The sequence below is a fragment of the Crocodylus siamensis genome, chromosome 7 (genome assembly GCF_052110815.1).
Source record: "Crocodylus siamensis isolate JL-2025a chromosome 7, ASM5211081v1, whole genome shotgun sequence".
In the NCBI taxonomy this organism is placed as follows: Eukaryota; Metazoa; Chordata; order Crocodylia; family Crocodylidae; genus Crocodylus; species Crocodylus siamensis.
Genome location: NC_143401.1, coordinates 64,217,507 through 64,244,547, shown reverse-complemented (window position 1 = coordinate 64,244,547; position 27,041 = coordinate 64,217,507). Strand labels below are relative to the sequence as shown.

The window sequence follows — 27,041 nt, the reverse complement described above, 5'->3', positions numbered from 1 at the left end:
CTCCTTTAAGAAGGATTTAGACATTTATCTTGCTGGGATCCTTTGAACCCGGCTGACTTCCTGCCCCTCAGGCAGGGGGCTGGACTCGATCTTCCAAGGTCCCTTCCAGCCCTAATGTCTATGAAATTTATTCAATCTATGAAACTGCTTAAACATGGATTCCTTAAGGATCTTATCCATGATTTCTTCAGAGACTGAGGTGAAGCTGTCTGGTCTGTAGTTCCCTGGACCCTCCTTCTGAACGTTCTTAAATATAGGCACCATGTTTGCCAATTTCCAGTCATCCGGGACCTCTCCTGATTACCATGAGTTTTCAAAGATAATGGCAAATGGCTCTGCAATCACATCAGCCAACTCCTTCAGCACCCTCGGGTACATCCCATCTAGCCCCATGGACTTCTACATGTCCAGTTTTTCTCCCCAACCTATTCTTTCACCACTGAGGGCTCCTTCCATCTCCCCAAACTTTGCTGCCTGGTGCAGTAGTTCTCACATCCCTTGCTAGCCACAACTTCATCCCTGCATGCCCAAACAATGCTCTTATATTCTTATATTCTTCTCTAGTTATTTGTCCAAGTTTCCACTTCTTCCATTACAGTGGATAAAGATTAAGGAGTACAATAAAGACTTCAGAAATGCAAGCACTTTAGACATATAGAACCCACTGCAGAATCCTTCTTCTATTTAAATATTTTAATTGCCATTTCCCAGCCCACCATATATTCAGCAGCAGCAGCTAGGGACTGGTTTTGAGCTCCTGGCATAGATAAGACTGCTGCACTTTTCCTTCTCTCTGTTCTTGCAACCCAGGCCCCTTCAGTGCCTTCCCTGCCTGCACCCCATTCTCTGCATCTGCACCATGTCCCGCCAGCATTCTGTCCCTGTCCCTGTCCTCCCCTTTTCCCCCCAATTCACTTCCAGAGTTCACCCAAGGTACCAGCCCTGCTTGTTATTCATAGATTTCATAGACATTAGGGCCCTCGGAAGGGACCTCAGAAGGGGACCTCGGAAGATCATCAAGTCCAGCCCCCTGCCCCAGGGCAGGAAGTCAGCTGGGGTCATAGGATCCCAGCAAGAAAAGCATCCAAATTTCTCTTGAAGGCATTCAATATTAGTGCTTGAACCACCTCTGGTGGCAGGCTATTCCAGAACTTGTGGGCTTGAACAGTGAAGAAATTCTTCCTTGTGTCCAGCCTGAAACGGTCTTGCAGGAGTTTATAACTGTTCGATCTTGTCATTCCTTAAGGGGCTCTGGTGAACAAACATTTCACCAGATCCTGGTGGTCACCCCGATAAACATATAGGTGGCCATCAGATCTCTCCTGAGCCTGTGCTTTTCCAGGCTGAAAAGTCCGATAGCTCTCAGCCTGTCATCATAAGGTCTTTTTTCCTGACCTCTGATCATGTGTGTGGCTCTTCTCTGGACTCTCTCAAGGTTCTCCACATCCTTTTTGAATTGAGGAACCCAAAACTGGAAGCAGTACTCCATCTGTGTCCTCACCAAGACCAAGTACAATGGCAGAACGACGTCCTGGGATTTGCCTGAGAAGCACCTATGGATGCAAGCCAGCGTTTGCTTGCTTTACTAGCCACAGCATCACATTGAAGGCTCATATTCATCTTGTGGTCAATCATGACCCTCAAGTCCCTCTCATCTGTAGTGCTAACCAGCATAGCACTGCCGACCCTATAAGGATGCTCCAAGGTGGAGAGCCTTGCATTTTTCAGTATTAAACACCATCAGGTTCTCATCCACCCATTTGCTGAGCCTGTCAAGGTCAGCCTGGATCATCCTCCAGTCCTCAGGTATGGATACTTTACCCCAGAGTTTGGTATCATCGGCGAACTCGGCCAGTCTGCTTCTGACTTCAATGTCCACATCATTAATGAAGAAGTCAAATAAGGCCCAAGGACAGAGCCTTGGGGGATCCAACTGGTCACAGGGCACCATGATGATTGACTTCCATCAATTACTACCCTCTGGGTCCGACCATGGAGCCAGTTCCCCAGCCAGCAGATCGTGGTGGACCCAAGGCTGCAGTTGGCCAGTTTTGCCAAGAGGTGGTCATGGGATACAGATCAAAGGCTTTTTTGAAGTTAAGAAATATGATGTCAATCTCCTCTCCCTTGTCCAGGTGATAAGTTACCTGGTCATAAAAGGAAATAAGACTGGTCAAACCCATGCTGGCTATCCCTCAGGATGTTGCCGTCGGCCAATCTGTTAAGAATGGCCTCTTTAATAATCTTTTCCAAGACCTTCCCCAAGATAGAGGTCAGGCTGATGGGCCTGTAGTTTGCTGGATCCACTTTCCTCCCTTTCTTGAAGATAGGAACCACACTGGCCTTCTTCTAATATTCAGGCACTTCGCCAGAGCAACAGGAGTTCTTAAAGATTCAAGCCAGGGGCTGAGCTATAATGCTAGCCAGCTCCTTGAGTACCCTGGGGTGTAGATTGTCAGGGCCAGCTGACTTGAAAGTGTCCAGCCTCTTAGGGCATTCCTTCATGAGGTCAGCACTGATGGAGGGCAGGGAATCTCCCTCACCCAGGCCTCCCTGTGCTGTAGTAGACATGGGCATCCCATGGGACTGATGGAAGTACAGGGTATAGCCGTTTATACCCATGGTCTTGTCATGGGTGGAGTCCCACCTGGTCTCCGTTATCCATATGACATTGTAATTATTTGCATTAAGCAGGAGAACAAGTTCCTCCTGTTTATTCCCCAAGCTCCTGCCATTTGTGTACAGGCAGGCCAGTGCCCCCTTGGGGGCTGTTGCCTTGCCTACCAGCTGTTCCGGGGCTAGGGCAGGGGTGGGCTCCCTTAAGCACCTTGGCCTGCTGGCTTTGCAAGGGTTGCTCAGCAGGTCAGCAGTGGCAGTAGTCCCCCCGTCCTCCAGCAGGCTTAGTTTAAAGCCCAGTGGAGCAGGTCAGTGGAGGGTCTGACCCTCTGCAGAAGGAAAGACCCTCTCATTGGAAACATCTGGCATTTGGCACAACAGGAGCATTGGCAGACTGCAGTTGAAGGCCCCAGTTGAAAGTAGTAGCCAACACCCAGTGCCTCTGGAAAAGCTTAAAAACACCCTGACATATGACACGCCATGAATCAAGAATGCTGCTGTTCCAAATACACTGAAGTTTTATGATTCTGGGCAAAGTTTTATGATGATGACATATTATCTATATCAGGAGTCAGCAACATTTTGAATTAAACGTTAAAGAATCTTAGGTCTGAGCATGGACTGTTTCAACTAGAGCTGTGCTACTGCTGGAGAAGCAACTGGAGCCATGCAGCCACTTCTTCTTCCTTCTGCCCAGGCAATACAAAGCTGCCACATAAATGCTACAGAAGCCTCTGGTTTCATGGTCCAGATCCAACCCACAGGCCATAGCCTGCTGATTTCTGATCTATTGTATGAATGTATCTGTTATTTCTTACGCACAGCAGAACCACTAGTCTGGAAGGCCTTTTGAGTCAACTCTACCAGACTTACAGGTGACTGGTATGTGCAATAACATCAAACCACTCTCTACCTCAAGTCAGTTGCCTCAGTCATTGCGGTAGCAACTTACTACACAGCTCTGCTGTTGGCTATTTGTGGAAGCCAAGGACTTGTGCAGCATTTTTCCCTGTCTCCCCATGAAGATGGTGGGTTCTAATTGTCAGAACAGGAGAAACGGAGAGATCTGGGGAGAACTATGTTAAACTGAAAAAAAAGGGACTATTCTTCATTACAACTGGGCATTAGACTGTGGTGATCAGGCATCACTCTGCAACATAGCCACTTACTTAAACACGTTAGAGGTTTTACGGATTATACCTGGCAGTTTACATCTAGGAAAAATAGGAACATTAATTTTTCAGTCAATATTGTAAATTGTTTTTCTTCTACTTGAAACATCAAGAGGTTACAAGGGCAAAGTCAGGCAGCAAAATGCTGGCCATAACTTTTTTTTGTTGCAGAATATATTATACATTTTGGACAAAGCCTAGGGGTTAATGTATCTTAACAAAACCAAGATGGACTGTTTGCTCCTAGGTTGCTATAAATCCATTCAGTGCCTGACAGAGCCCCGAGATGTGGCTGTACATTACGGTGGTGTATATTATACAAAGAACCGTAAACTTGGAAGAAGCCAGAGGAAAGAGAGATGTTCATCTTAATCTTAAGCAATTCATGAATATTGTAAGTTTTCTCCATGTAGCACAATAATCCTTGCTTTGTTTTCACATGGAATGAACCTAGTAAACACCCCAACATAATTGGCTAGGAAATGTGAGTCAGGGAACCAAGAGGATTACACAACCACTGGGCTAGGGACAGACATTATACATAAACTGGTTTAAGTGATCATAAACTGGTTTAAACCTTTAACAGAACAGATGTTCAGTGCACATAAACCAGTTTGAAAATAGCTGAAACTGGTTTGAGATAAACCTGGTTGAATGTAGTATCAGAATTAACTGATTTGGCTCAAACTGGTTTATGCAATGTCTGTCCCAGACCCCTTGCTGGTTTAAGAGTCTCCCAGAATCCCACTATGCTCTCTGGGTAGGGCTGTCTGTTCCACAGCAGAGTTGGCCCCTCCCCTCTGCTCCCTGGCTGCAGCTCCAGCAGAGACTGGCTTCTGCTCCCCCCATCCACCCCCACCCCTTTAAGCAGGGATTCTGCCATCCCCTGTGCTTCACACAGACACACAGGATTAGCTAGCAGACCATATGCTGGCTACAGTCTGTGCTGTGGTAGACAAGACAAAGGCAGAATCAACAGGTAGCTGGTAATGTCCCTCTGCTGTTTTCTTAATGGGGTGACAAATACTGAGTTAGGGGTGATAAACACTGTGTCATCAGTTTCCTGCTGGGCTGCTCAGGAGTGAGGGAACAGCTCCCTAATCAGAGCATTCTGGTGGGGCCTGGCCATGCTCCACTCAGCTCAGCACTAAGAAAAGGAAGGGAGGGCTTCTCTAGTGACCTATGGCTTCTAGCCTGAGCCACTGTAGGCATGCGAATAGGTCTATATGGTTATAAACTGTCCAGGTTAGACTAACCTGCAAAAATTGAATCAATTCAGGCTCAGTCTTTTCAAATGTCTCTCCCTAGCCCTGCAGGAGCCATCTCCATGTGGGCACCAATGACACAGCTCGGAGCACTCCCAGCCGGGTCATGAGGTGCTACAGGGATTGGGAGTGGGGCTAAAGAGTCTGGGGACACAGGTGGTGTTCTCTTTGATCCTCCCAGTCTTGGGCTTTGGGCTGAGGAGGGAGAGGAGGATCCAGGTAGTGAACCAAAGACTGCAGCGCTGGTGTCATCAGGGAGGCTTTGGCTTCCATGACCACAGTCCACTCTTTGGTGAGAGAGGCAGCGAGCTGCTGGAAAGGGATGGCCTCCACCTCTCTCCATGTTTGGAATCAGGAAGGAATTTTACCCCCATGGTTAGATTCAAACTAACTGTAGTGGTTTTTGCCTTCTTCTATAGCAGGGGCTGTGGCTCTATACTTGTGATCTCTTGAGCCTATATTGACAACATTTCAGCTTTCATAGACATTAGGGGCTGACAGGGACCTCATGAGATCATCATGTCCAGCCGCCCTGCCATAGGCAGGAAGTCAGCTGGGATCAAGTGACCCCAGCAAGAAATATATTCACCTGATGGATGCGCGAGAGAAGGCAGAACTCTTCAACAAGTTCTTTGCCTCCGTGTTCCTGTCTGCTGACAATAGGGTGCTCTCGGGTGACAGCATAGAGAGGCCCAGGAAGGATGCGAGTCCCCCAGCTGTTAGTTCCAATGTAGTTAAGGGTTACCTGGAAGGCTTAGATGTGTCCAAGTCAGCGGGCCTGGGTGACCTTCATTAACGGGTGCTGAGGGAATTGGCTGGTGTCACTGCGGAGCCATTGGCACAGCTGTTCGAGGACTCCTGGTGCTTGGGCCAAGTCCCTGAGGACTGGAAAAGGGCCAATGTGGTCCCTATTTTCAAGAAGGGGAGGAAGGAAGAGCCTGGCAACTACTGGCCAGTCAGCCTCACTTCTATCCTGGGGAAGGTCTTTGAAAAAATTATCAATTATTTCTGAGAGCCCTGCAGGGGAAGTGATGTTGAGGGGTAACCAGCATGGGTTCATACAAGGCCAATCCTGCCTGACTAACCTGGTCTCTTTCTATGACCAGGTAACAAAGAGCTTAGATGGGAAGGAGGAAGTCGATGTCATCTTCTTGGACTTCCAGAAAGCCTTCGACACAGTGTCTCATCCAATTCTGGTGGGCAAGCTGAGGGACCACGGCATTGACGAATGCACAGTCACATGGGTAGCAAACTGGCTTCAGGGGCGCACCCAGAGTGTGGTGGTGGATGGGTTGATGTCAACCTGGGAGGGTGCGGGCAGCGGAGTCTCCCAGGGCTCGGTCCTTGGACTGGTGTTGTTCAACATCTTCATTAGCGACCTGGACAAGGGTGTGGAGAGCTCCCTGTTCAAGTTCGCTTATGACAGAAAGCTGTGGGGTAAAGTGAATACACTGGCAGGCAGGGACTCTTCAAGAGGAGACTGGATAGGCACCTGCCTGGGCTCTTATGACCTCTGCCACCCCCAGTGCTCCTTCCTGCCCATGGCAGGGGGTCAGACTAGGTGATCTGTCTAGGTCCCTTCTGACTCAGTGATTCTATCATTCTTTGATTCCCTTTCATTTTGAAGGAGTCCAGAGTAGGTGCTTGAACCACCTCCGGGGGGAGTTTGTTTCAGACCCTGGACACTTGCATTGTAAAGAACTTTTTTCTTATGTCAAGTTCTTTCTTATGTCAAGTTCTTATATCAAGTTTAATTGTTCTTTAGTGCTTAGGTACTTCAACTCTGCTTAAGTCCCTTTGAGGTGCCTAAGGAATCAGTTTGAATCCCTCTTTCTTTGACCTTTTTAACTGAAAGAATTACAGTGGATTTCCTTTCCTGGAAATCAAGAGATTGAGCACTATAGAGCTAGCTGATGTAAAAATATTGCATCACTGATTTAAAGCAGACTTCCAGATATTTAAATATAGCTATTATTAATAGCTCCTTTTTATTTTCAAACTGTTTACAGTTAACCAAAGACAAAAAATAGGCAGGTGTTCAGAGACAACGTAAGTGGTTCAGAGATCAGGGGAAAACTCTAGATACAATTAGAAATAAAAACAAAAGAACTTGAGTTTTTCTTTTCTGCTTTTTCCCTGTTAAATGTACATTTCCAAGATGTATTAAAATTCATAGATTTCATAGACATTAGGGGCTGGAAGAGACCTCATGAGATCATGGAGTCCACCCCCCGCCATAGGCAGGGAGTCTGCAGGGATCAAATAATCAGTGCCTTTTGAATGATTCCAGGGTAGGTGCTTGCACCACCTCCACATGGGAGTCTGTTCCAGACCCTGGGCACTCGGACTTCGAACAAGATTTCCTTATGTTTATTCTAAATCGGCCTCCTAGGAGTTTGTGGTTGTTGGACATTGCTATTCCTTGGGGAGCGCCAGTGAACAACTGTTCTCCCAAATCCTGATGTACCCATTATGTACTTGTGGGCTGCCACCAAGTTCCCCCTGGGCCTTCTCTTCTCCAGACTGAAGAGTCCCAAGTCCCTCAGCCTCTCCTTGTATGGCCTTACCTCAAGGCCTTGGATCATATTGTAGCAAAACCCCCAGTTTTTCTTTTGTACATTTATTTTAAAGTGTATTCCCTCCCCTTCCCCAACCATTTCTGACTTTTTCTCTCTCTCTCTATTCCCTATAGATAAATGTAAGTGAGCTCAGACTGAGGATAAGCTTTAACATTTTTATTTTGGTAGCAAGTTTTTGGTTTTGGATACCCACTGTTTTATATTGTATTATTATTAGGTTTGTACTGATTTTTACTGTTGTATATTGTATTATTATCATTTTCATACTGATTGTCATTGTTTCATATGGATATTGTATGGTGTAGGCCTGTGTTTGTAAATGAACCAAAGTCATGTCAAGTTTCCATTTTGTATGTCAAGTCTCCATCTTGTGTCCTCTGCCCAGGCATTCCCTGGGTTGCAACTGTATGAGTCACGTACCCCTCCCATGTAAATTGGTTCCCGGATGAATAAGAGTGATTGGGAATGATTGAAATACAATGGTAGCAGGCCTCTACTGAATGGCCTGTAATAACTGAGCCATCACCTCGCATTGATTCATCCAGGAACCACTGACCTCACCCAGGAACAGAGACAAGAACCCAGCATTTGAAAGACAAAAGACCCTGCAGAACCAGCAACTCTACCATTGTACCCCACCATTACAGACACCCAAAACTGCACATGTTTGCATGGAGCACACACGCTCAGTATGCCAGGGGCTGATCCTTGCCTGGGCATGCCTCCTGTTACTAGGGTCACACAAGATCTGCCCCTATTAAAAAAGGGGCAGTCAAGACAGACCCAGTGGGACGCCCTCTCCATCTGGACCAGCACCATGACACACAACCTATCCACCCAGAGGCCCTGTCGGTGACCCCCCTCTGGACAACCACTACTGGACAAGGACCCCTTTCCAGCCTGGATAGGTAGCTATCATGCCCCCACCCTATCTTCAACCAAGGACTTGAACTCTGCTTCTCTTCCCTACCTGGAGTCCAGCCCTTCCACTTAGTCTCTTTCTCCTGCTGCCATTGTGAGTGTGTGTGAGAGCGAGAGAGAGAGAGAGAGAGAGTGTGTGTGTGTGTGTGTGTGTGTGTGTGTGTGTGAACCAATAACTTCATGGGACTGTGTAGTGTGTTGTCTGTGTAATAAAACCGTTATTTGGAACCCTAAGTTGGGTTTTGCTTTACTGTGGCTTGGCCCTGCTCCAATCTCTGCTCTTTACCCCTCTAACTTCTGTCTCATTTCTCCCTCTCCTGCTTCTGGCTCAGTGCCACCTCCAACACCTGTTCTGAGCTCCTCTCTGTCTCCAACCCCCATTTCTTTGCCACTGTCTTATCCCCTCTGCCTTTCCCCTGAGCAACCAGGTTTCTGCCCCAGTTTCTTTCCTGGCTGTCGCCTCCTTGCCACCACTTATCTGCCCCCCTCCCCAAATATGTCAGCTGTCTACCTCAGTTTCCAGCTCCAGTTTACCTTAAGTACACCCAAGCCTGAGTTCTTCAGCCCAGGCCCCTCTAGTCTACTGGTTCTAATCCCGGTCCCAGTAACTTTCACTCCCTACACTTCTACTTTCCCCAAGTATCTCAAGCACATACATACATACGCATCACAACACCCAAATTAGGAACTATCCTGTGGTATGTGTGTGAATTAGCAAATACACATGTATATACATATATAGATATCATTGTGTGTGCGTGATATATGAATTAGTAATCCATGTATATGTATTGGATGTGCAGGTGTTGATAACTGATTCTGTCTAAATTTGGTGTGTATAGCGTGTATGGGCTTAAACTGGTGATAAGTGTGCATGAACCTAGACTAGTTATTTTGAACATGTGGGTATCTGAGTTGTTAGTGTGAGTGTGTATGCCTAGTGGGGATGTATGCACCTAGTGAGTGTATGTGTGCTTAACTGATTTTTTTTATGCGTGTATGTGCAATTGTACACCACGCCCTCCTGTCTAACAGTGCAATATTGAGATCCTGAGCATTGGCCTGACCCCTTAGGGCAACAATATGAGTGTCTCTCCTCTGGACTCTCTCAAGCTTCTCCACATCCTTCCTGAAGGGGGAGGGGGGAGGGCAATACTGGATGCAGTACTCCAGCTGCAGTCTCACCAGGGCCGAGTAAAGCGGGAGGGATTCATAGAAACAGGACATTGACTGCAGTGGTTACCCTGCTTTACCTGTAGCAAATTAGTGTTAGGTCTGTGTTGTTTCAGGGTTGATGGTAGTCTTATGTGGAGTTTAGAGTATAATTTGTATGGGATGGTTTGGATTCGGATGCTTCTGGAGAGCCATGCTAGCCCTACACTTCAATGCTTTTATGTTAAAAGAAAATGCTTTTTAAGCCACGTTTATTACAGGAAAATCCTATGTAAGAAGCAATAGTTTCTGAATGCCACTTTTCCTTGCCTCTATTAGGGCATGTGCATAAATTAAGCTTACTTAAGTAAATAATGCTTTACAATGCTGAAATACTACATACAGCTCTTATATGGGAATAAGCAAAATATCATCTTCCTATGAGAAAATGCACGTTAATTGCAGTCAAACACACCTTTTGAGACTGGGTGATATTTTTATAAAATTCAAGATATAAGGTTCTGTTTCCCTTCTATCCACCCTTCCCATCAATTTACACTTCAAATGAATCTGTTCTCAGCAGATTAATATACTCATCTAGGAAGTATGTACACAAGAGACTACCAGCAAAAGAAAGCGCTTAGTGTTATAGATTGTAGGATATTAACAAGACAAAGTACAGAGTAGTAAGTAGTCATCTCAGGCAAGGAAATTCAAAACCTTACATCTTCAGCTGGTCAAACAAACAAAAATAATCTGTAATACTGGGGAAAATAAGTTAAAAAAATGTAGTCATTCAAAACTTCTCATTTCCTCCTCACCATATTTCTGCACCTTTTGTCAAAGAATTTCCTCCACATTCATTCTTTATGTTTCAAAGTCTATTTTCATACCCCCACAGACACCCACAACAATGTGACATCACATGGTGCTAGGGAAAATCATAAAACCCAACCCACCAACTCCCTTAACATGGTTCAAAGCCAAAAATAATCCTGCAGCCACTTTTAGGGCAAGCCTAATGACCCTCTTAGGTTTGCTTTAATGGTAGTTGTATGGCATTTTTGGCCTACAGCATTCAAGGAAGTATGCAGAGTAAATTTGTATCAGAGCCGCTATACCTATGCTTTTTTTCTCCAAGAGGTTTGCAGCTGACAGATTTTGTAGCCCAGTTGAGAAGAGATAGAATATACTACAGACTTGTGTTAGAATCCATATTTGTCCCAAGTAAAAAATGTGCTCAAGAATTTGACAAAAAGACAAAAGTCATCACAATAGTGCTCATTAGCATGCTACTTCAAATTAATTTTACTAGATTATCTATTTTTATTTTGTATTCAAAATATCTCTTATTGAAAAACAAACCTAAGCAACTATTTCTGAAACTATTTAACAAAGGTGAAGGTGGTAAGGTGTCAATTAGTTAAGTTTCCAGTAATCAACTGAGAGCTCTCTTAAGCAGCATACGCATATACCTGATGAGATGGTTTTTAAGTACATAATGACATACACATTGTTTGTATAATTAATACTTATTCTATTTTATTCTCTCATTGTTTAATGTATGATTATGTGTCATATTCACTGAACAAAGCTCTTTTGAAGGCAGAAGGCACCCATTACTATTAAATAAGTGTTACTAATTAATCCACTCATTCTTCTTCTCAGTACCTCTAAGGCTCCAGGAAGACATTTAAAGATGGATTTTACTCATCTTCAAAAATTTTATTAAATTTCAAAACAAAACAAAAAAAGTCCCAGTTTAAAAGCAGATCAAATGTTGAAATCTTCAGTTTTCAGAAAAGGTTCCCCAGAGGCCAATGCTATAATTTTGTCTTGGAAATAAATGATGGACATTAGATATAAAGCCTAGCAGGTGCTTCAGAAACCATGGGACTTACATGTTTTGTGTACCACATGCATTGTATATCTTTAAGATGAGAGTCATAATGGTCCAAGAAATGCATGAGAAGTGAGGAAGACCTGAGAAAGGCCCCAGTGCTTGTCTAACCTCTCCCCCAACAACACAATTTGTCCAATAAAAGAATCACAAAAAACTCTCTGCTCTAGTATATAGCTACTCATTTTCTCTCTCAAAACACATTTGCACTGCTGGTTTATTACCACATTTTTAAAGATGATTATAATTAAGCAGAACCAAAGAGCATAAACAGCTACATGTAAGAAGTCATATATTCACACATAAGAATTCATTAAAAAAAAAACCAGATTGACAGAAATTAATCAAATCCTTGATACCACAGTAACATTGCTATTATGGATACTTCTTCATCAAGTTAATTATCTCCTTATACATGAGCTCAGGGGCATCAAGACCCCAAAGAAAATCCAAATGGTTCCAGTTATGAATCCTCTTGTTGTAAATGAGATTCCTGATTTCTGGGAGCAGAAAGTCAACATCCGTAGGAGTGGCAAGCCAGTCATTTTCACCACTCCACACTGCAGTTGGTACTTTCATGTCTGCTACATTGTAGATTAATGGAATTGTCTTTCAAAAGATTGCATAAAAAGAAAAGTTTGAAAGGAAGAACATTATATAATGTAATACATGTTGAAAGGCTAGAAGTATATTGTAATAAAGGACATCCTTTCAATTTCCTACCTTTGTTACATTTGTTGTTTGTACAGACTCATTCAAATAAAAATGTGTTTCAGTTATTCCCTGTATACCACATATTAATTGCCTTAGAGAGGGTTTACAATTAATCCCATGACATGTAAGGAATAAACATCAACTATAGTTGGGTTCAACGCATTACAGGGCTCTGGGGGCTGGGCTTAGGGGGCTGGGGGCTCTGGTTGTTTTTTCCTCTATGCTCCTGGCCATGTGTCACGGGCCCTGGAGGAAAAGGTGCATTGGTAAGGTGAACAGAAGACTCTGGTGATGGTGCCATTGCGAGGAGTTTAGCTTCTTTGACCACATTCTGCACTTCAGTGAGAGTGGTAGTGGACTTTTGGAAAGGGATGGCCTCCACCTCACTTGAAAGGGGAAGAAGCTCTTCTTGGCCAGAATTGCTGACCTGCTCAACACAGCTTTAAACTAAGATCACTAGGCGGTCACTAAACAGTTCTAGTTCAGGTCATGTCAATCACAGTAGCAACAGCTTGGGTAGCCCAAGGGAACCCACTCTGATAACAGCCCAAGGAAAGGTCACATCCCATAACACAAGAAAACCTAGGGCTTCCCATGGAAGTCTCAACTGCCTGTACACAAATGCCAGTATCTTGGAAAAGAAGCAAGAGGAAATGGCTCTTCTCTTGTGAAATGAAGATTATGACCTCATAGGCATACCAGAGATCTGGTGGGAGTCCACCTACAACTAGTCTGTGGGTATAGAAGGCTATACCCTATATAGGAGAGACTGTGTTGGGAAGAGGGGTAGGGGCGTAGCTCTCTACATCAAGGAGCAGTACACTTCCCTACAAACTGGGTTTACTAACCAAGAAGGCTGCTAGGTAGAGGTCATCAACACAGGTGAGAAAGTTATATGACTGGTCAGATTTGACCATATGCTCTTCCCACGAGATGTTGGGGAAGTTGAAGTCCCCCATGACAATCATGTACTGGGAGTGTGTGGCCTCAGCCAGTTCACTATTAAATTCTTGATCCAGTTTTTCTTCTTGGTTGGGAGGCTTTGTGGCCTGAACAGGGGCTACCATCCCTGCAAGTTTCACCCTGCTGTGCCTTAACACACACAGTGTCACCCATGTCACGAGTTTTCCTTATCCACAGCTTGAGGTGCAGTTCCCCCCAATTCCCTGCACCGATCATCTTGAAACATGGCAGGCTTTGTGGCCTTAGCAGAAGCTATCACCCCTGCAGTTTTCTACCCCTTCCTCCGTGTTGTAACACATAGACATGACATGAGTTATGCTTTCAAGAATTTGGGGTGCAGTTACTCCCAAACCGCTGCACCTATCTCCTTGAAACTTGGCAGGCTTTGTGGCCTCACCAGGGGCTACCAACCCTGCAGCTGTCACCCCCCTGTGGTGTAATACATGCACGTAACATGAGTTTTGATTTCAGAAATTTGGGGTACACTTCCCCCCAAACCCCTGCACAGATCTTCTTGAAACTTGGCAGGCTTCATGCTCTCAGCAGAGGCTATTCTCTCCCCCACACCCTTCCCACACAAGTTTCATCCAAATTAGACAAAAAAACCCAAAGTTAGAGATATTTCACTGATTCCCCATTATACCCTATGGCCAGATCTCCAAGGCGACTCCAAAGCTTTGGAGCTGCTTCAACCAAATCCAAGCGCGATCCCCATCTGAAGCTCTGGATCAGATCCCTGGTATCTGATGCGGCCGGATCCGAAGCTGGATTGAATAACTGCCTACTCGCACAGGCCTACTAGATATCTCTATTAGACTCCATTGTAGATATTAGGGCTTCTGTACATACTCAGAAAAGATTCAGGTGAAGTATTAGGGTGCCTTTAGGAACTAACTTTCTCCTAAGTCCTAGTACAAGTCTAATTGCTGCTGAGAGTTACCTGAACTCTGCATAAGCCCTCAGACAGGTTCCCGCAAGCTCCACCATTAAATTCAGTTCAAAGATTGGGGTGATGTTCCTCTTTTATCCTGTGGCTTAGGGATTAGAGTAATAATGCAGGAAGTGGGAAACATGGATTCCTATCTCTCCTTGTCTCAGAAGATTTTTACTCCACTTCTCCCACTTCCAAAGAAAACACCCTAACCATCAGGCTAGGTGAGTGCACTCTTCACTTCTCCTTCTGAAGCTTATCCAGAGAGAACTTTAATGTGGCCAGAAAAACAAGTGAGAGGGAGCCTAGTAGTTGTGGACTCCAAGCTGAAGAGATGTCCTTATCTCATTCCAACTACCACAGTTGGTTCTGTTTTATTAACCCACTAGTATCTAATACAAAAGGCAGAAACAATGCTGGTAGCAAGCAAAAGGGAGCCCATCATTTTGCCTAATTCTCCTGAGGACTGGCAGATGTAGGTTTCAGTCCCTGCTGCCAGAACTTTTGTGACATTTACATTTACATTTCTTTTGTGACTATTTAATATAAAATGCTTCAAGAGCTGTGGGATCAATTCTTTCTCAAATATGCATACAATTATAAGGAACAGTGGAAATAGGAGGTAGAAGTAGTTCACCACCATTAGAAGTAGCTCACCTGGTTATAGTGGGCCATGTTATACTTTCTTCCTCCATCATAAGCTTTCAGTACCCCACTTTGAATACTCTGCAGAAAATAAACACAATAAAAGAGTAGATAACAATGGTTCATTGTCAAAGTGGCAGGCTTCACACTGTCAAAGTAGCAGGGCCACTGTCTCGGGCCTGCAGAGCAATATGCAGCATTCCATACTTTCATTAAAGGATGAGATAAATGAATAGAGCTAACATTTATAAAATTTGTGGATGATACCTAGCTAGGACAGAGTTAGAATTCAGGCTCATCTTGAAAAATCAATAAGATGATTCGAAAAACCAAATACAACCCTCTGCACATAGGAATAAAATCAAATACACAAAAGCATAATGGGGAATAACTGGGTAAATGGTGTACTATAGAAACAGACCTGCATTTTACAGTGGCTGGCAAATTACATAGGAACCAACAATGTAATGCTGGAAAAAAGGAACATGTCTTTATGCAATGTACTCAGAAGAGTGTTGTGTGTAAATACTTCATGCTATTTAACTGTAGTGCTGTGTCTATTTCCGGAACGACAGTTTAGAGAAGTCTACGGGGGAACATCCAAGATGATAAATGTTTAGGGAACATCCTGCATGCTACAATGATGAAGGAAATGGACTTATTTATCCTGGAAAAGAGAAGATTGAGGGAGACATGTTAACAGAGTTCCAGCATGTTTAATGATATCATAAAGTAGATGTGATGAATCTCTCCATTCCTACTAAGGGCTAATCAAGGTACAGTTGACCTTGACTCAAAGCAGGGGTATGAACAAGGTGATCTTTTGAGGTCCTTTCTAGTCATTTGTCATTACTATATTATTCATTATCCTGGGAATGGGTGGCAGTTGGATACCAACTTGCAAGCTGATTTGCATCTGATGAAATAAAAAAAAAAATTAACGATGACCTTTGAGATTGTTGTATGCTTCTAATATTTTCATACTGAGGCATCTGTTTTGCAGAGGATGCTAAATAAGCTCTGTTAAAGGATGTGGAAAGGTAACTTGGAAAATGTTATCTGGAGTGCTTATTATCTTATTATCTCTAAATATTAACATTTATTGCTGACTAATACGGAGAGCTGACCAAAATTAGTTTTTAATCCTGTGTACAAATTCTTACATTATAAATGAAAAGAACTTAGTTTCAGAAAGTTTACCTGTTTCCAATGAATCATATTTTGCACTGATGTTCCAGCTGGGGCATGTGCTGCATATACATCCACTCGACTCTGAAAGAAAATACTTACGTTTCAAACTACGTAATATATGAGGAAGCAATTCCATTTACTTATTTACATACAATTTTATAAATATGCCATTCAAAAAGATACTCAAGGATCTGTTGTAAATTTATACTTACCATATTTAAATTGCTTGGATCAAACCCAGTCAATATAAACATGACATTGCTGCAGACATATTCAGATATGGGACAGCTGCAAATTTCAGCAGAAATCACTTCACCAAAATAAGTGTGTGGTAAGAATTCTTTATTTCCAAAAAGTATCTGTAAAATTAATAAAAATCAATAGCATTAGATATAAAAATGAAGTTTTGCCTTCTCTCAGTCTACCACTACAAAACTTCTTCCTAAAATATATTTGAATTCTTTGCTTAATGCATGTTTAGATACATTAACTGAACCCCTTCGACCTCTTGGAAAACTGTTCTCCATGTTGATACTCCTATTAAGAATTCAGAATCTTCGGTTCATTCCTTCCTGTTTCATTCATTTAAATAATTCTTCTCCATCTTGGCTTTGACAATCTTCAGATACATATGAAAAATTACCCTTTGTCTCAGCCATCTCTTGGCCGAGTTTTAGGCCAAAAGGCTAGGGAATAAGGCATCCAACTCCCTTTTAACAGTAGCACAAATGGCAAACTAAATCTTCTAAAAGTGTCTTTGTGAACTAGCTATAGTGGTTCCATACTAATGCATTTTAGAGTCTGCATTATAGAAATTTAAGTTACGCAGTTCTTAATTCGTCTGAAGGATTGACATACCTTGATAGTCGTATCAGAGAATAATCTAAGCTTTGCCAGTGGAGATTTAACATGTTTGGGACTGGCTACTGGAGCTAAAGCAAAGTACAGTTTGATTCTTCTTGCCAGCTGCGGCATAGTTGAAAAGGCTATAAAAGCTAGAGAAAGAAAAGACAACTCACTATTTCAAATATATCATTTAGTTGTTTTTATTAGAAGTATTTTTCAAATCCTGATGAAAAGAAAATATGCAGTTATTGGATAGTCAACTGAGGAAAAAAAATTAAAAAACAGAAAACAGGGCATTCTCAATTTAAACATTGCCTAGTTAAATTAGCCATTTCCTACTGGAGTGCCAAGTTTTGTGAAAGGAGAAGTGCCAAGGCTGAGATTACATTGACAGTTTGAAGCTTTTGCAGCGGGGAACTTACCTGGAACAAAGTTTAAGGCTTGTGCCTTACGTAATGAAGGATGGTCTTAGAATTTTTTTTTTAATTATTATTATTTTTGGTAATTTGAAAGTAGCACTCTTCATCTGTTCACTGGTCACAGGTGATAAAATGAGACTTTCCCATTTATATGTTCTTCTTTCTTATTTCCAAAATTAATTCTTTGGGTACTAACAATGAATTGTTGCTGCTTTTAATACCATTGCAGAATCCATGCAATATTGCATGCATGAGCATATGGTTCATGCATCAACAGATTCATTCACTCAGTTTCTAGGGGACTCTCCCTGTTAAGGGAAATACAAGTCTTTTTTAAACCATGGCCACCAGGATGAAACTTTAATCCCTAAAGTAGGTGGGAATAAGCTGTATGAATTTAGTGTTACTTGGCCAAGATGAATCTAGCATGTTCAAATACAATTTGCCTACCATAACCTCAAGTTTTAAACTATAGGTGAGCTTTGCTTCGCTTGTGGTTAATAAAAACCATCTTTTCCCAGTGTCAATGGGCTCAATAAACAGAATCTAAATGCCATGGTGTGCTTTACGTGCATACTTCAGTTAATGATTATGTGCCAGTCCTGGCACATGGGCTGGCTTTCAAATGACACAGTCACTGAGACATGACACCACCATGAATATTTCTCCTGTGGACATACACAATATTTTCTGCAAAAAGGGGTCTGGAGGTCAAAGGAAGAATCTAACTTAACATTGATACTGTTTTTTCCACAGCATTACCTATAGTGGTGCCTTGCGAATGGCCAACATAATACACTTGCTCTTGTCCAGTTTTCTGCACAATGAAATTTATCACTGCTGGAAGGTCATATTTAGCCATTTCATCATAGCTACAAAAGAAACAGTACACATATTTATATTAGATGTCTAAAGTAAGGAGTCTATATTTAAATACCCAAAGTCCTCAAATTACAAAACAAATAACATGTATCGCATTACTACAAGGTTCTTCATATTTTTCCCCTCAAATTGGCACAGAATGTGGCTTTTTGCCCCATCCAGTTGGGCTAAAAATTGGGATAAAAAATCTTGTTTAAGCTGTATTTTAGCTACCTCAAACAGTAGGAATCAAAGCCTGAATTGAAAAAAATAAGAAAACATTGTTTTAGATAAATGCCTTTTGTATTCCAGTAAGCTGAATGTAGGTATAATCAGAGTCTTTATTATAATACTACTAATGATATACTATAATAATAGTAACAATAATATACTATAAAACTAATGTCCATGGTGCTGGATATTTTAGCATGGCTATGTTTAAAACTTTATGTCCTTTGGTAAGTGCACCTCCTTCTGGTAAGAATTAATATGAACTCAAGATAAAACTTGTGAAATCTACAGAACAACAAGTATGATAGACACATAAATAAGGGAAGGAAAATTGCTGTGGCCTAGGTTGCTATGGTGAGGATCTAATTATCTGGGTTACTTAGCACATTATTTCAGTGAAGCTGGAGACTTTTAGTAATGCTGAAAACCTAATAAGACAAAGGTGCACTCAAAATTAGTGGATCTGTGTTAGTATTTTTGATCTAATTCATTTTATATATATATATATATATATATATACACACACACACACACACACATATATATATTAGTGTAGTTGCACACTGTTTTCATACTACCATGTTTTAACCATAACAGGTTGGTAAAGTTAGTTTTTCCAAATATTATAATTCACCTGAAAGCCCAGAATTCCTTTTGCTTCACGGAAAGGGTTTTATGTTGTTTAGACCAGGTATTCCCCCTGCTATTTCCCATCCAAACATCATAGCCAGCGTCTGCGAGAATAAAGCCTAGGCTATTGTTAGCCATATTAGTAATCCAGTTGCTGGCATCTGCAAGCAAACCATGCTGCAGAAACACAACAGGCTTTGGACCTGAAAGAGAGATACATTGACTATTCCACTGAACCAGTGATGGTAAATAACTAACAGTCAACATTTCTGACGTAAGTTGTACACTTTAGAGAAAAGTTCCAACACTTTAGACTTACTTTAGACATGGCCTTGTGGAGGGCTGCCCGGGCCACTGCCCAGACCAGTGGCCACCCGGTTCTGCTCGGAGTGGTCACTGGGCACCGACCCTGGGGCCCTGCATACCTGCCGGCACCCTTCAAGTTAGCCCCAGACTGCCTGGCCTTCAGGCAGGTCACTGGGGCAAAGCTGGATTTGTGCCCAGGCTCCTGGAACTGCTGCCTGGCCTAGCCCACCGGATCAGTCCCCTTCCAGACCTCTGGGTTGACATGGCCTCATGGAGGGCTGCCCAGGGCCCTGCCACCCCAGCCCGGGCTAGCCACTGCCCAGTTCTGCTCGGAGGGGTCACTGGGCACCCACCCCAGGGCCCTGCATACCTGCAAGGATCTTTCAAGATAGCCCCAGCCACTTTACACTTACACTTTAGATGTAAGTTCCAACACTTTTCATACTGCAGCCCCCCTTAATAACTCCAAAGTGATGTGCATGGATGTGGAAAATGAAGTGATATGGCCAGAACCAGAGGAAGCATGTGGTAGCCATTTTTTAATTGTAGAATGTGAAGTTGGAAGGGATCTCAAGGGCTATCTGATCTAAACCCCCAGTAGAAATACAGGAATGCTACTGTCAGTCCCTCCTGACCAATGCTTACCAGCTTCTTACTTAAAACTTCTAGTGAAGAAGGTTCCACTTCTTTCCTGGGAAGTCTATTTTACTGTCTCACTATTCAAAAAGTAAGTTTTTCTTAACATCTAATCTAAACCTACATTAGTGAAATTTGAAGGTACCATAGGCTATGTACAGACATTACACTTTTACTGGTATTTGTGATCAGAAAACGGTCTATACACTTAACAGAACAGAGTTTCAGCACACATAGACAACCTGTGACAACCTGGTCTAAGATTTACACCACCGCCCTTCCCCCCGCTTCCTACCATGGGTGAACATGTGTTCTGTTCACTACCACTTAAAACTATACTGCTTACAGAAAACCATGTAACCTACATCTATTCTGCTTCAGGTTTTTTTAATGTCTCTACCTAACCTTAGGATCATCCCTAGCCAAACTGTCCCAAACAAGTGTTGTCTAAATTATTCCTGAAATTAAGCAAACAACCATGTTGCAAAAGTACAAGACACACTGTCAAAAATAGTAGGAACACCCTAACTTGTCACAGATAAAGCTGGAGACAAGGGCATTTTTCAATGTCCCAGCACTGCAAGTTTATTAGTTAAAGACTGCTATCATGGCTCCCACTAATCACCTTTTCTGCAATCTAAACATGCTTAGTTCTCTCGAGCGCTACTTACACAGTGTGCCTTCCAACTTCTTTAGCCTCTTCATTGCCTCTTTTGGACCTTCTCCAACTTCTCTGCATGCTTTTTAAAATGCAGAACCCAGAACTCTGCACAATATTCTAAATGAGGTGAAACTAGCACTATCATTTTCTATGTCTTACCTAGTACTACCTACCTAGTACTCCTGCTAAAGCAGCACAAAACTGCATTTGCTTTTGTTACAGCTGCATCACATAGGTGACTCCTGTTGATCTTTCTCAGCAGTGCTGCCATCCAGCCAGATATCTCCTGTTCCATATTTGTGCTTTTTGATAATTCTCCCCAGTTATAGAAATTTACATTTCTCTGGGTTCCTTATCCTGTTGTCACTACTCCACCTTGCCAATCTCTCAAGATCCCTCTTAATTCTACTTGTGTCCTCCAGTGTGTTTGTATCATCTGCAGGTTTGCTCACCCAAATGCTTAATAAACACATTATATAGAGCCAGACCTCCTGTCATTCCAACACTGATATGTTTGTTTATCCTTTGTTGTTGTCACTGACTCAATATCTACCTCATAGTAATTTTATCAAGCCCATGTTTCTCCAGTTTGCTTATGAGAATCACTTTATCAACAACCTTCCTAAGTCTAAGTACAATATGTCCACTGTATTCCCTTGATCCTCCCAATTAGTGATGTTATCAAAGAAGTTGATCAAGTTTGTTTGACATGATTTGCTCCTAAGACAAAATGCTTATTGAGAGTAGATTTCAGAACACATCTGGATGGATAGATATCAGATTAACAAGAGCCCTCTTGCCTTTCTGAACCTCCTCTTGTCCTCCACATTTCCTGCAATATCAGTATCTTCCTGCATTACTTTCTATTAGGGGTGTCCAAAATGGGCTGCATTCAATTCAGATTTGGATTTGGCCCGAACTGGGGACAGTAATTCGATTCCTTGATTCAGATCACTGTCCCCAATTCAATTGGGCTGAATCTGAATCTGAAGATTTGATTAATTAAATCTGTTTCTGGTCAACTTCTGGGTCTACCGCCAAGTGTGCTGGTGAGCCCCCCATGATCCTATGGGACACTCCATCTGCTGCACCATCACAGTGTTCACAAGCCACCGGGTACCTTGACGTATGTAGAAAAAACATTTAAACCTGTGTCTATGTCCAAATCACCAAATCTTTCCAAATCTCTGTGAATTGATTCGGAGGGTTCTGATTTGATTCAGAGAGATTAAAGGGTCTCCTGATTCAGTCTGGATTCAGAGATTCAGCCACCGAACTGGGCCAAATCAAATCAGGGACCAGAGCTTCACACAGCCCTAACTTTCTATGGCTTCTTCCCAAGCTTGTGTGGCCATGTTCCTGAGCCTTGCATTCATAGCCTGTTCCCTGAATTCTTTATAATTATTAAGTACCTACTAGTAAACCCATTTTGACCTGATATGGACATTTTTACTGAGCAGGTAGACAGGAGTTGGAACCTTCCCAGACAACTTGGGTAAACCAGCTGCTAAAGCCCATCTGAAGAGCGGCTTGGCATTGACTGCACAGGAATGGGCCCGCTTAATTCCTGAATGGAAGTAATGCTAATAGTGAAGAGTTCCATGTCCTCTTTATGAGGATATGGACCAAACTGGTGGTAGCACACACTTTCCAGTTTCTGAACCAAATTTACCATCGTGCTGCCATCCTTAGAAGACCACATTTGCTCCCTTCCTCTCCATTCTGTGTTCCCTCCTAGTTCTAACTATAGAACAAGAAGCTGTGGAAATATTTAAAATTTAACATGGTACTAGTGTAAATAGACTACTTTAAATGACATGCATGCTGCTTGCCACACAAGATTAAATAGCTCTAAGTGCCAAAATGTTTATTTAAAATTAAAGTCAGCAATCTGGTGTTTTTCCACTGTATTATAAATGAATAAATTGTTAATAAATAATACTCAAAAGTACGCATACAACAAATGAATTAACAAAGATAAAGTTTTGTGCAAAATGAAATGAACCATCATATAATTCAAAATAAGAAAAATTAACTACCAATCAGAAAAGGTCAAAATAAGATTCAAGGATACATTCATCTTTTGAAATAGCAATAGGGCATTTAAAAACAAATTTGAGTCTTAAATTAATACTACCAAGTCTTACAATAAAATGATGAGTAGGATTTACACTTAATGTAGGAAAATAATACTGGAATTTTTGTAGAAGTGATAGATTATCCAATCCCCTGTGGACTACCTGCATTTTCCCTGGATCCCTTATTACCAATTAATTAGCAAATCCTTAATAAAATCATTTTTAGCTCAGCAGCTCCCCCTGCTGCATTCTTCCTGCTGTGCCACCATTCACTATGCTAAAAGGGCTTTGGGGAGTGATGTATTTTACTGGACTAACGGCATAGTTCAGATAAAGTTAGACAGGTTATTGAACACAAAGCATTTATCTTCATTGGTTACCTGTAGTCAGATAAAAAATACAAAATGTTTATCTAAGACTTGGCTCTCTAACAGCAGTACTAACACAAAAATTAAATCATTTCTATATTACAGGAAATAATTGCTGCCTAGGACCTCTGTCAGTGCACACCGTTTTTTATCATTTTAACTACATCCCAGGGTAGTTTAAAATTCTTTATCGATCAATAGAAATAATATTTCATTATTTATATATCAAAACACATACTAAATAAACAAATCTACTAGAGTTCCCTTAATTCTAACGATATTTTCAGAATAGTGACGCTATATGTTATTAATTTGAATTAATGTCAATTGGCATACTAGATCAAAATTTATAGAAGGCCTGAGTACAGACAGTCTCATCTGCCTTCCAGACACTGCTCCAAGTTGACCTGCCTCTGCCTCCTCCCCACAGTAGTGAGTGGAGAGGCAGGCTGCCCAAAATGTAACACGTATTCATGGCCTTAGGCAGCTGTGGAAAGAAAACCTAACACCATGAATCCCCATCAACTGGGAACCACCTCCATGAAACCGGTCATGGATTCCCTAGGCCCTTTATAAGGCTCTTTCTCATATTTATGTAATCTAAGTGTAAATGATTTATGGAAATGATTCAGGGATACAAGTTCCTTTTTTAATAAAGACACGTGATTTACCTGTATCATTCTCATTTTCTTTCCCATGCGGAATTCTTTGAATAGTAAGGATATAGCCATCTTCTGTCTCAACATTATACTCCTCAGCTGGGTATCCTCTGTAGGAGATAATTTCAGTCTGGCGGAAGAATATGAAAGGATTTTCTCTCTCACTGTCAAAGCTTTCAGTTTTGAAGGCTTTTCTATGCAATGTGGGCACATCCAGTTTAAACTGTAAATCATATCTAATAAGGTCAACAAGGTTCTCATCATATTTTCAAGGTTTTATGAGAGGTTCTGTCCATTTAATCAACTAATTATATAACAACTAGCATGAACACGTCATTGTTTTCCAAAGATTTTCCCTTCACTTTAATACCATACTTACAATATGCATGTGTACTTCAGGATTAATTTTATGGTTCTCTTTAAATGGTTCTTGCACTGATTGAGTTCCATGGATCAAAAACATCACTGCTACTGCCAGCCACATCTTGGGTCTCCCTGAAACAATGTGTGTAACATGGCAAAGTATACTTCACATACAATCTGGTCTTATCAATGTGTTCATAATTTAAGTTACTACCATTACCACTAATAGGTAATATTTACTACTAATTACTACTAATAGGTAATATTTTACATACAGTATAACACTGCAAAATAAGTTTCCGTCTTGTACTTGATTATTCTACCAGTTCATAATTGCCAGGACACTTGTCTCATAAACAATTAGCATTATTACTCACATGATTCAAGATTCATTTGATGCAGAAGCAAAGCATAAAGGACAATGTGTGCAATGTATAGTGCTACTTATTTTTTATAATATCAAGGTAATACCATTTTATAGTATCCAGAACAACTGAAGCAAAATGGAGATTTATTCAGGTTGCTCCCATTAGATACCCAGGTTTTGATTGACCTTGTTCCTTATAGCAGTAACAATTGTTGAGTCAATTGGTGTTAGCCAGGAGAAGACCTTCCCTGTCTATTGGTACTAGCTGTAGAAAAATGCCTAATTACTATATTCTCAATCCAGGGGTTTATCCAACTCGAGGGGGTGGCCAGCTGTTTTTGTGGGCAGAGGGCAGAGCTGTCCACAGTTTTCACAGGCTTATTGTGGTGGGAACCCTCATGCTTCTGGCCAAGGGTCTCCAGCGGCCCCACCCTCTGCTGCTGATTGGTGAAGAACTGTCCATCATATGGCCCCTCCTCTCATCACTGACTGGTGGAGAGGGGTGGGGCCACATAACAGGCCATGTTGCCTCCTCACATTCATGCGAGCAGCCCACTTCGTGCTGGGCTACATGGCCAGAAGGACTACTGGCTCCCACTGAAGTGCCAGCATTTTATTTTTAGTCCTTTTTTTCTCCACAGATTTCACGGCAACCACTCAATTTTGAGAAATCCACAAAATCATGATTTGAGTAGATCTCTACATATAATTATTTCTTCCTAGTCAGTACATTTAGAAAGTACTGTGCCTTTCCATTATTTCAGTAACACATACCTCACAGAGACTTCCTTGCACTAAGCATTGCTAGTATTCATCAGGAAAAAAATGAAGTCAGTTTCAGGGGAAAATCTGTTACTCTCAACACCACTTGTGTGAGAAATTGTCTATAAAGACACTTCCAAAAGAAAATTAGTAGGAGTCCCACTACATTTTTACCATTTAGCCATTACAATTTGTGGGGCACATATTTCCATTGAATACATCCAAGACTGGACTCCTAGTTTACTACATGGTTTTAACATTAAATACCCAATTCTGCAGTAACTTAACTTTCCAGTAGCCCCTCTGAAGTCAATAGAGCTGCTCATGTGAACAGCAGTAGTCAGATTTACCTCATGATATTGAATAGTTCTCAATATTACAGTGATTATTAACAACCTTGCAATGAAGCCTTAACAGAAATACTTTAACAATTATATATATTTGCGTATATTCCAGCAGCAAGGAAAGGCATATATTTCCTTTACACAACTAAAGTATTGGTGGATTACATTTTCCTTGCACTTATCAAATGATAATGTGTTCTTTCTTCCATCAATGCACAAAGGATTCAGATGTTTCTTCCCCATTAAGTAAGAGAATTATACCCTTACACCTCTCCCTCTTGCAACAACATTATTAAGATAGTACTAATGGCAAAGAGGAGGACTGGACCTTCACCTGGTAAAGAAGAAACTTTATGTGAGTGAATATTCTCAGTGTACGAACATTTCTATTATGCATCTACACAAGTCTTACAGCAGTTACAAAAGAACAAAACAAAATTTGACTCAGAGTAATTCAATAAACAGGGTAAGAATCTATATACAAGTGCTACCACAATAAAAATAAATTGAAAAAGTTGATCTTATCAAGCTTTTGATATTTCCCCTTACTGTAGTGGAAGGGATAAAAAAATTTCACACAATTCCTAACAAATTATGTATACATCTCAATATTAATTATATCCCAAGAGACCTGATTAAGGTAAACATGCCAAAAATAATTTTCATTTTGCTAATAAATGCCATGCATACTCTCATGCCACTTTTTTGTGAACAACTGTATTCTGTATCTACTTTTCCCATCAGAGAAGTACTGCTTAAAAAAAGAATAGTTACCCAGACTAATGCAGATCAGAAATTCTTAACAGCCAATATAGAGCTTTGCAGGGATTCAGTGACAGGAATGACTGCATCTGAGAGGGACACAGTACCAAGGTAGTGTCAGCGGTTGTATTTGAACCTTGCTGGAGGTGTGGCAACCAGGAACAAGAGAAAAGAGGTGTTACTCCACTACCAGGATGTTAAATACACAACTTATCAGCAGAGCAGGTCAAATCCTGTTACAGCCAGGATTATCAATGGCAACCAGTTGTTCTACATTTTATTTTATCCAACAGAAAATACAGTACTTACTTGCATACCACACACACCTTTCTCCTCAAAAATTAGCATTCTAGAATTGGGGTACATGACTTAAACAAGGAAGCTAATTTTTCTGCCAAAATTGCATCAGTGACATTTCTATTCAATTGACTTCATGGCTCATTAGAATCTACTTGAATCCTGCTAATAGCTCTTCACTCAGCAGGTATTATCAAACTGCCCTCCTTCTTAATGACTTTGACATTCCACTAACCAAGCTAGTCTTTCTTTAGCAGTTTTGCTGCAGATTTTGAAATATAGTTGCTCCTGGTCTTTCTTCTCCTATTCCAGAGCCTTGCACACTATTTTTAGCTCTTCTCAATACCATGTATCAGCCCATGGAGGCCAATCTTCATCAGCAACTACAGTTTCAATTTTTGC

At 41.6% G+C, this 27,041-nt stretch overlaps 1 protein-coding gene across 1 annotated transcript; it reads right to left on the bottom strand.

Annotated features, from left to right (window-relative positions):
- Positions 1-11,109: 11,109 nt before the first annotated feature.
- LOC149859882 (lysosomal acid lipase/cholesteryl ester hydrolase-like) lies at positions 11,110-26,436 on the bottom strand. The gene is made up of 10 exons (XM_090056938.1): positions 26,355-26,436; positions 24,124-24,239; positions 23,757-23,874; positions 19,041-19,239; positions 18,077-18,186; positions 16,908-17,044; positions 16,262-16,408; positions 16,059-16,130; positions 14,871-14,939; positions 11,110-12,214 (listed from the first exon to the last, which is right to left on the bottom strand). Exons 2-10 carry the CDS (start codon positions 24,226-24,228, stop codon positions 11,981-11,983), a joined length of 1,191 nt encoding a protein of 396 aa, XP_089913064.1. The 5' UTR covers positions 24,229-24,239; positions 26,355-26,436; the 3' UTR covers positions 11,110-11,980.
- Between the last annotated feature and the right edge of the window lie 605 nt (positions 26,437-27,041).

Bases quoted from the DNA above. Each gene is read 5' to 3' on its own strand.
- LOC149859882 (XM_090056938.1), bottom strand. From the start codon at position 24,228: ATGTGGCTGGCAGTAGCAGTGATGTTTTTGATCCATGGAACTCAATCA. The intron at 19,240-23,756 runs GTAAATCACGTG...TCTCTCTTTCAG, and splicing joins AGAAAATGAGAATGATACAG to GTCCAAAGCCTGTTGTGTTT. The intron at 14,940-16,058 runs GTAAACTTTCTG...TATTTTCTGCAG, and splicing joins ATATGATTCATTGGAAACAG to AGTATTCAAAGTGGGGTACT.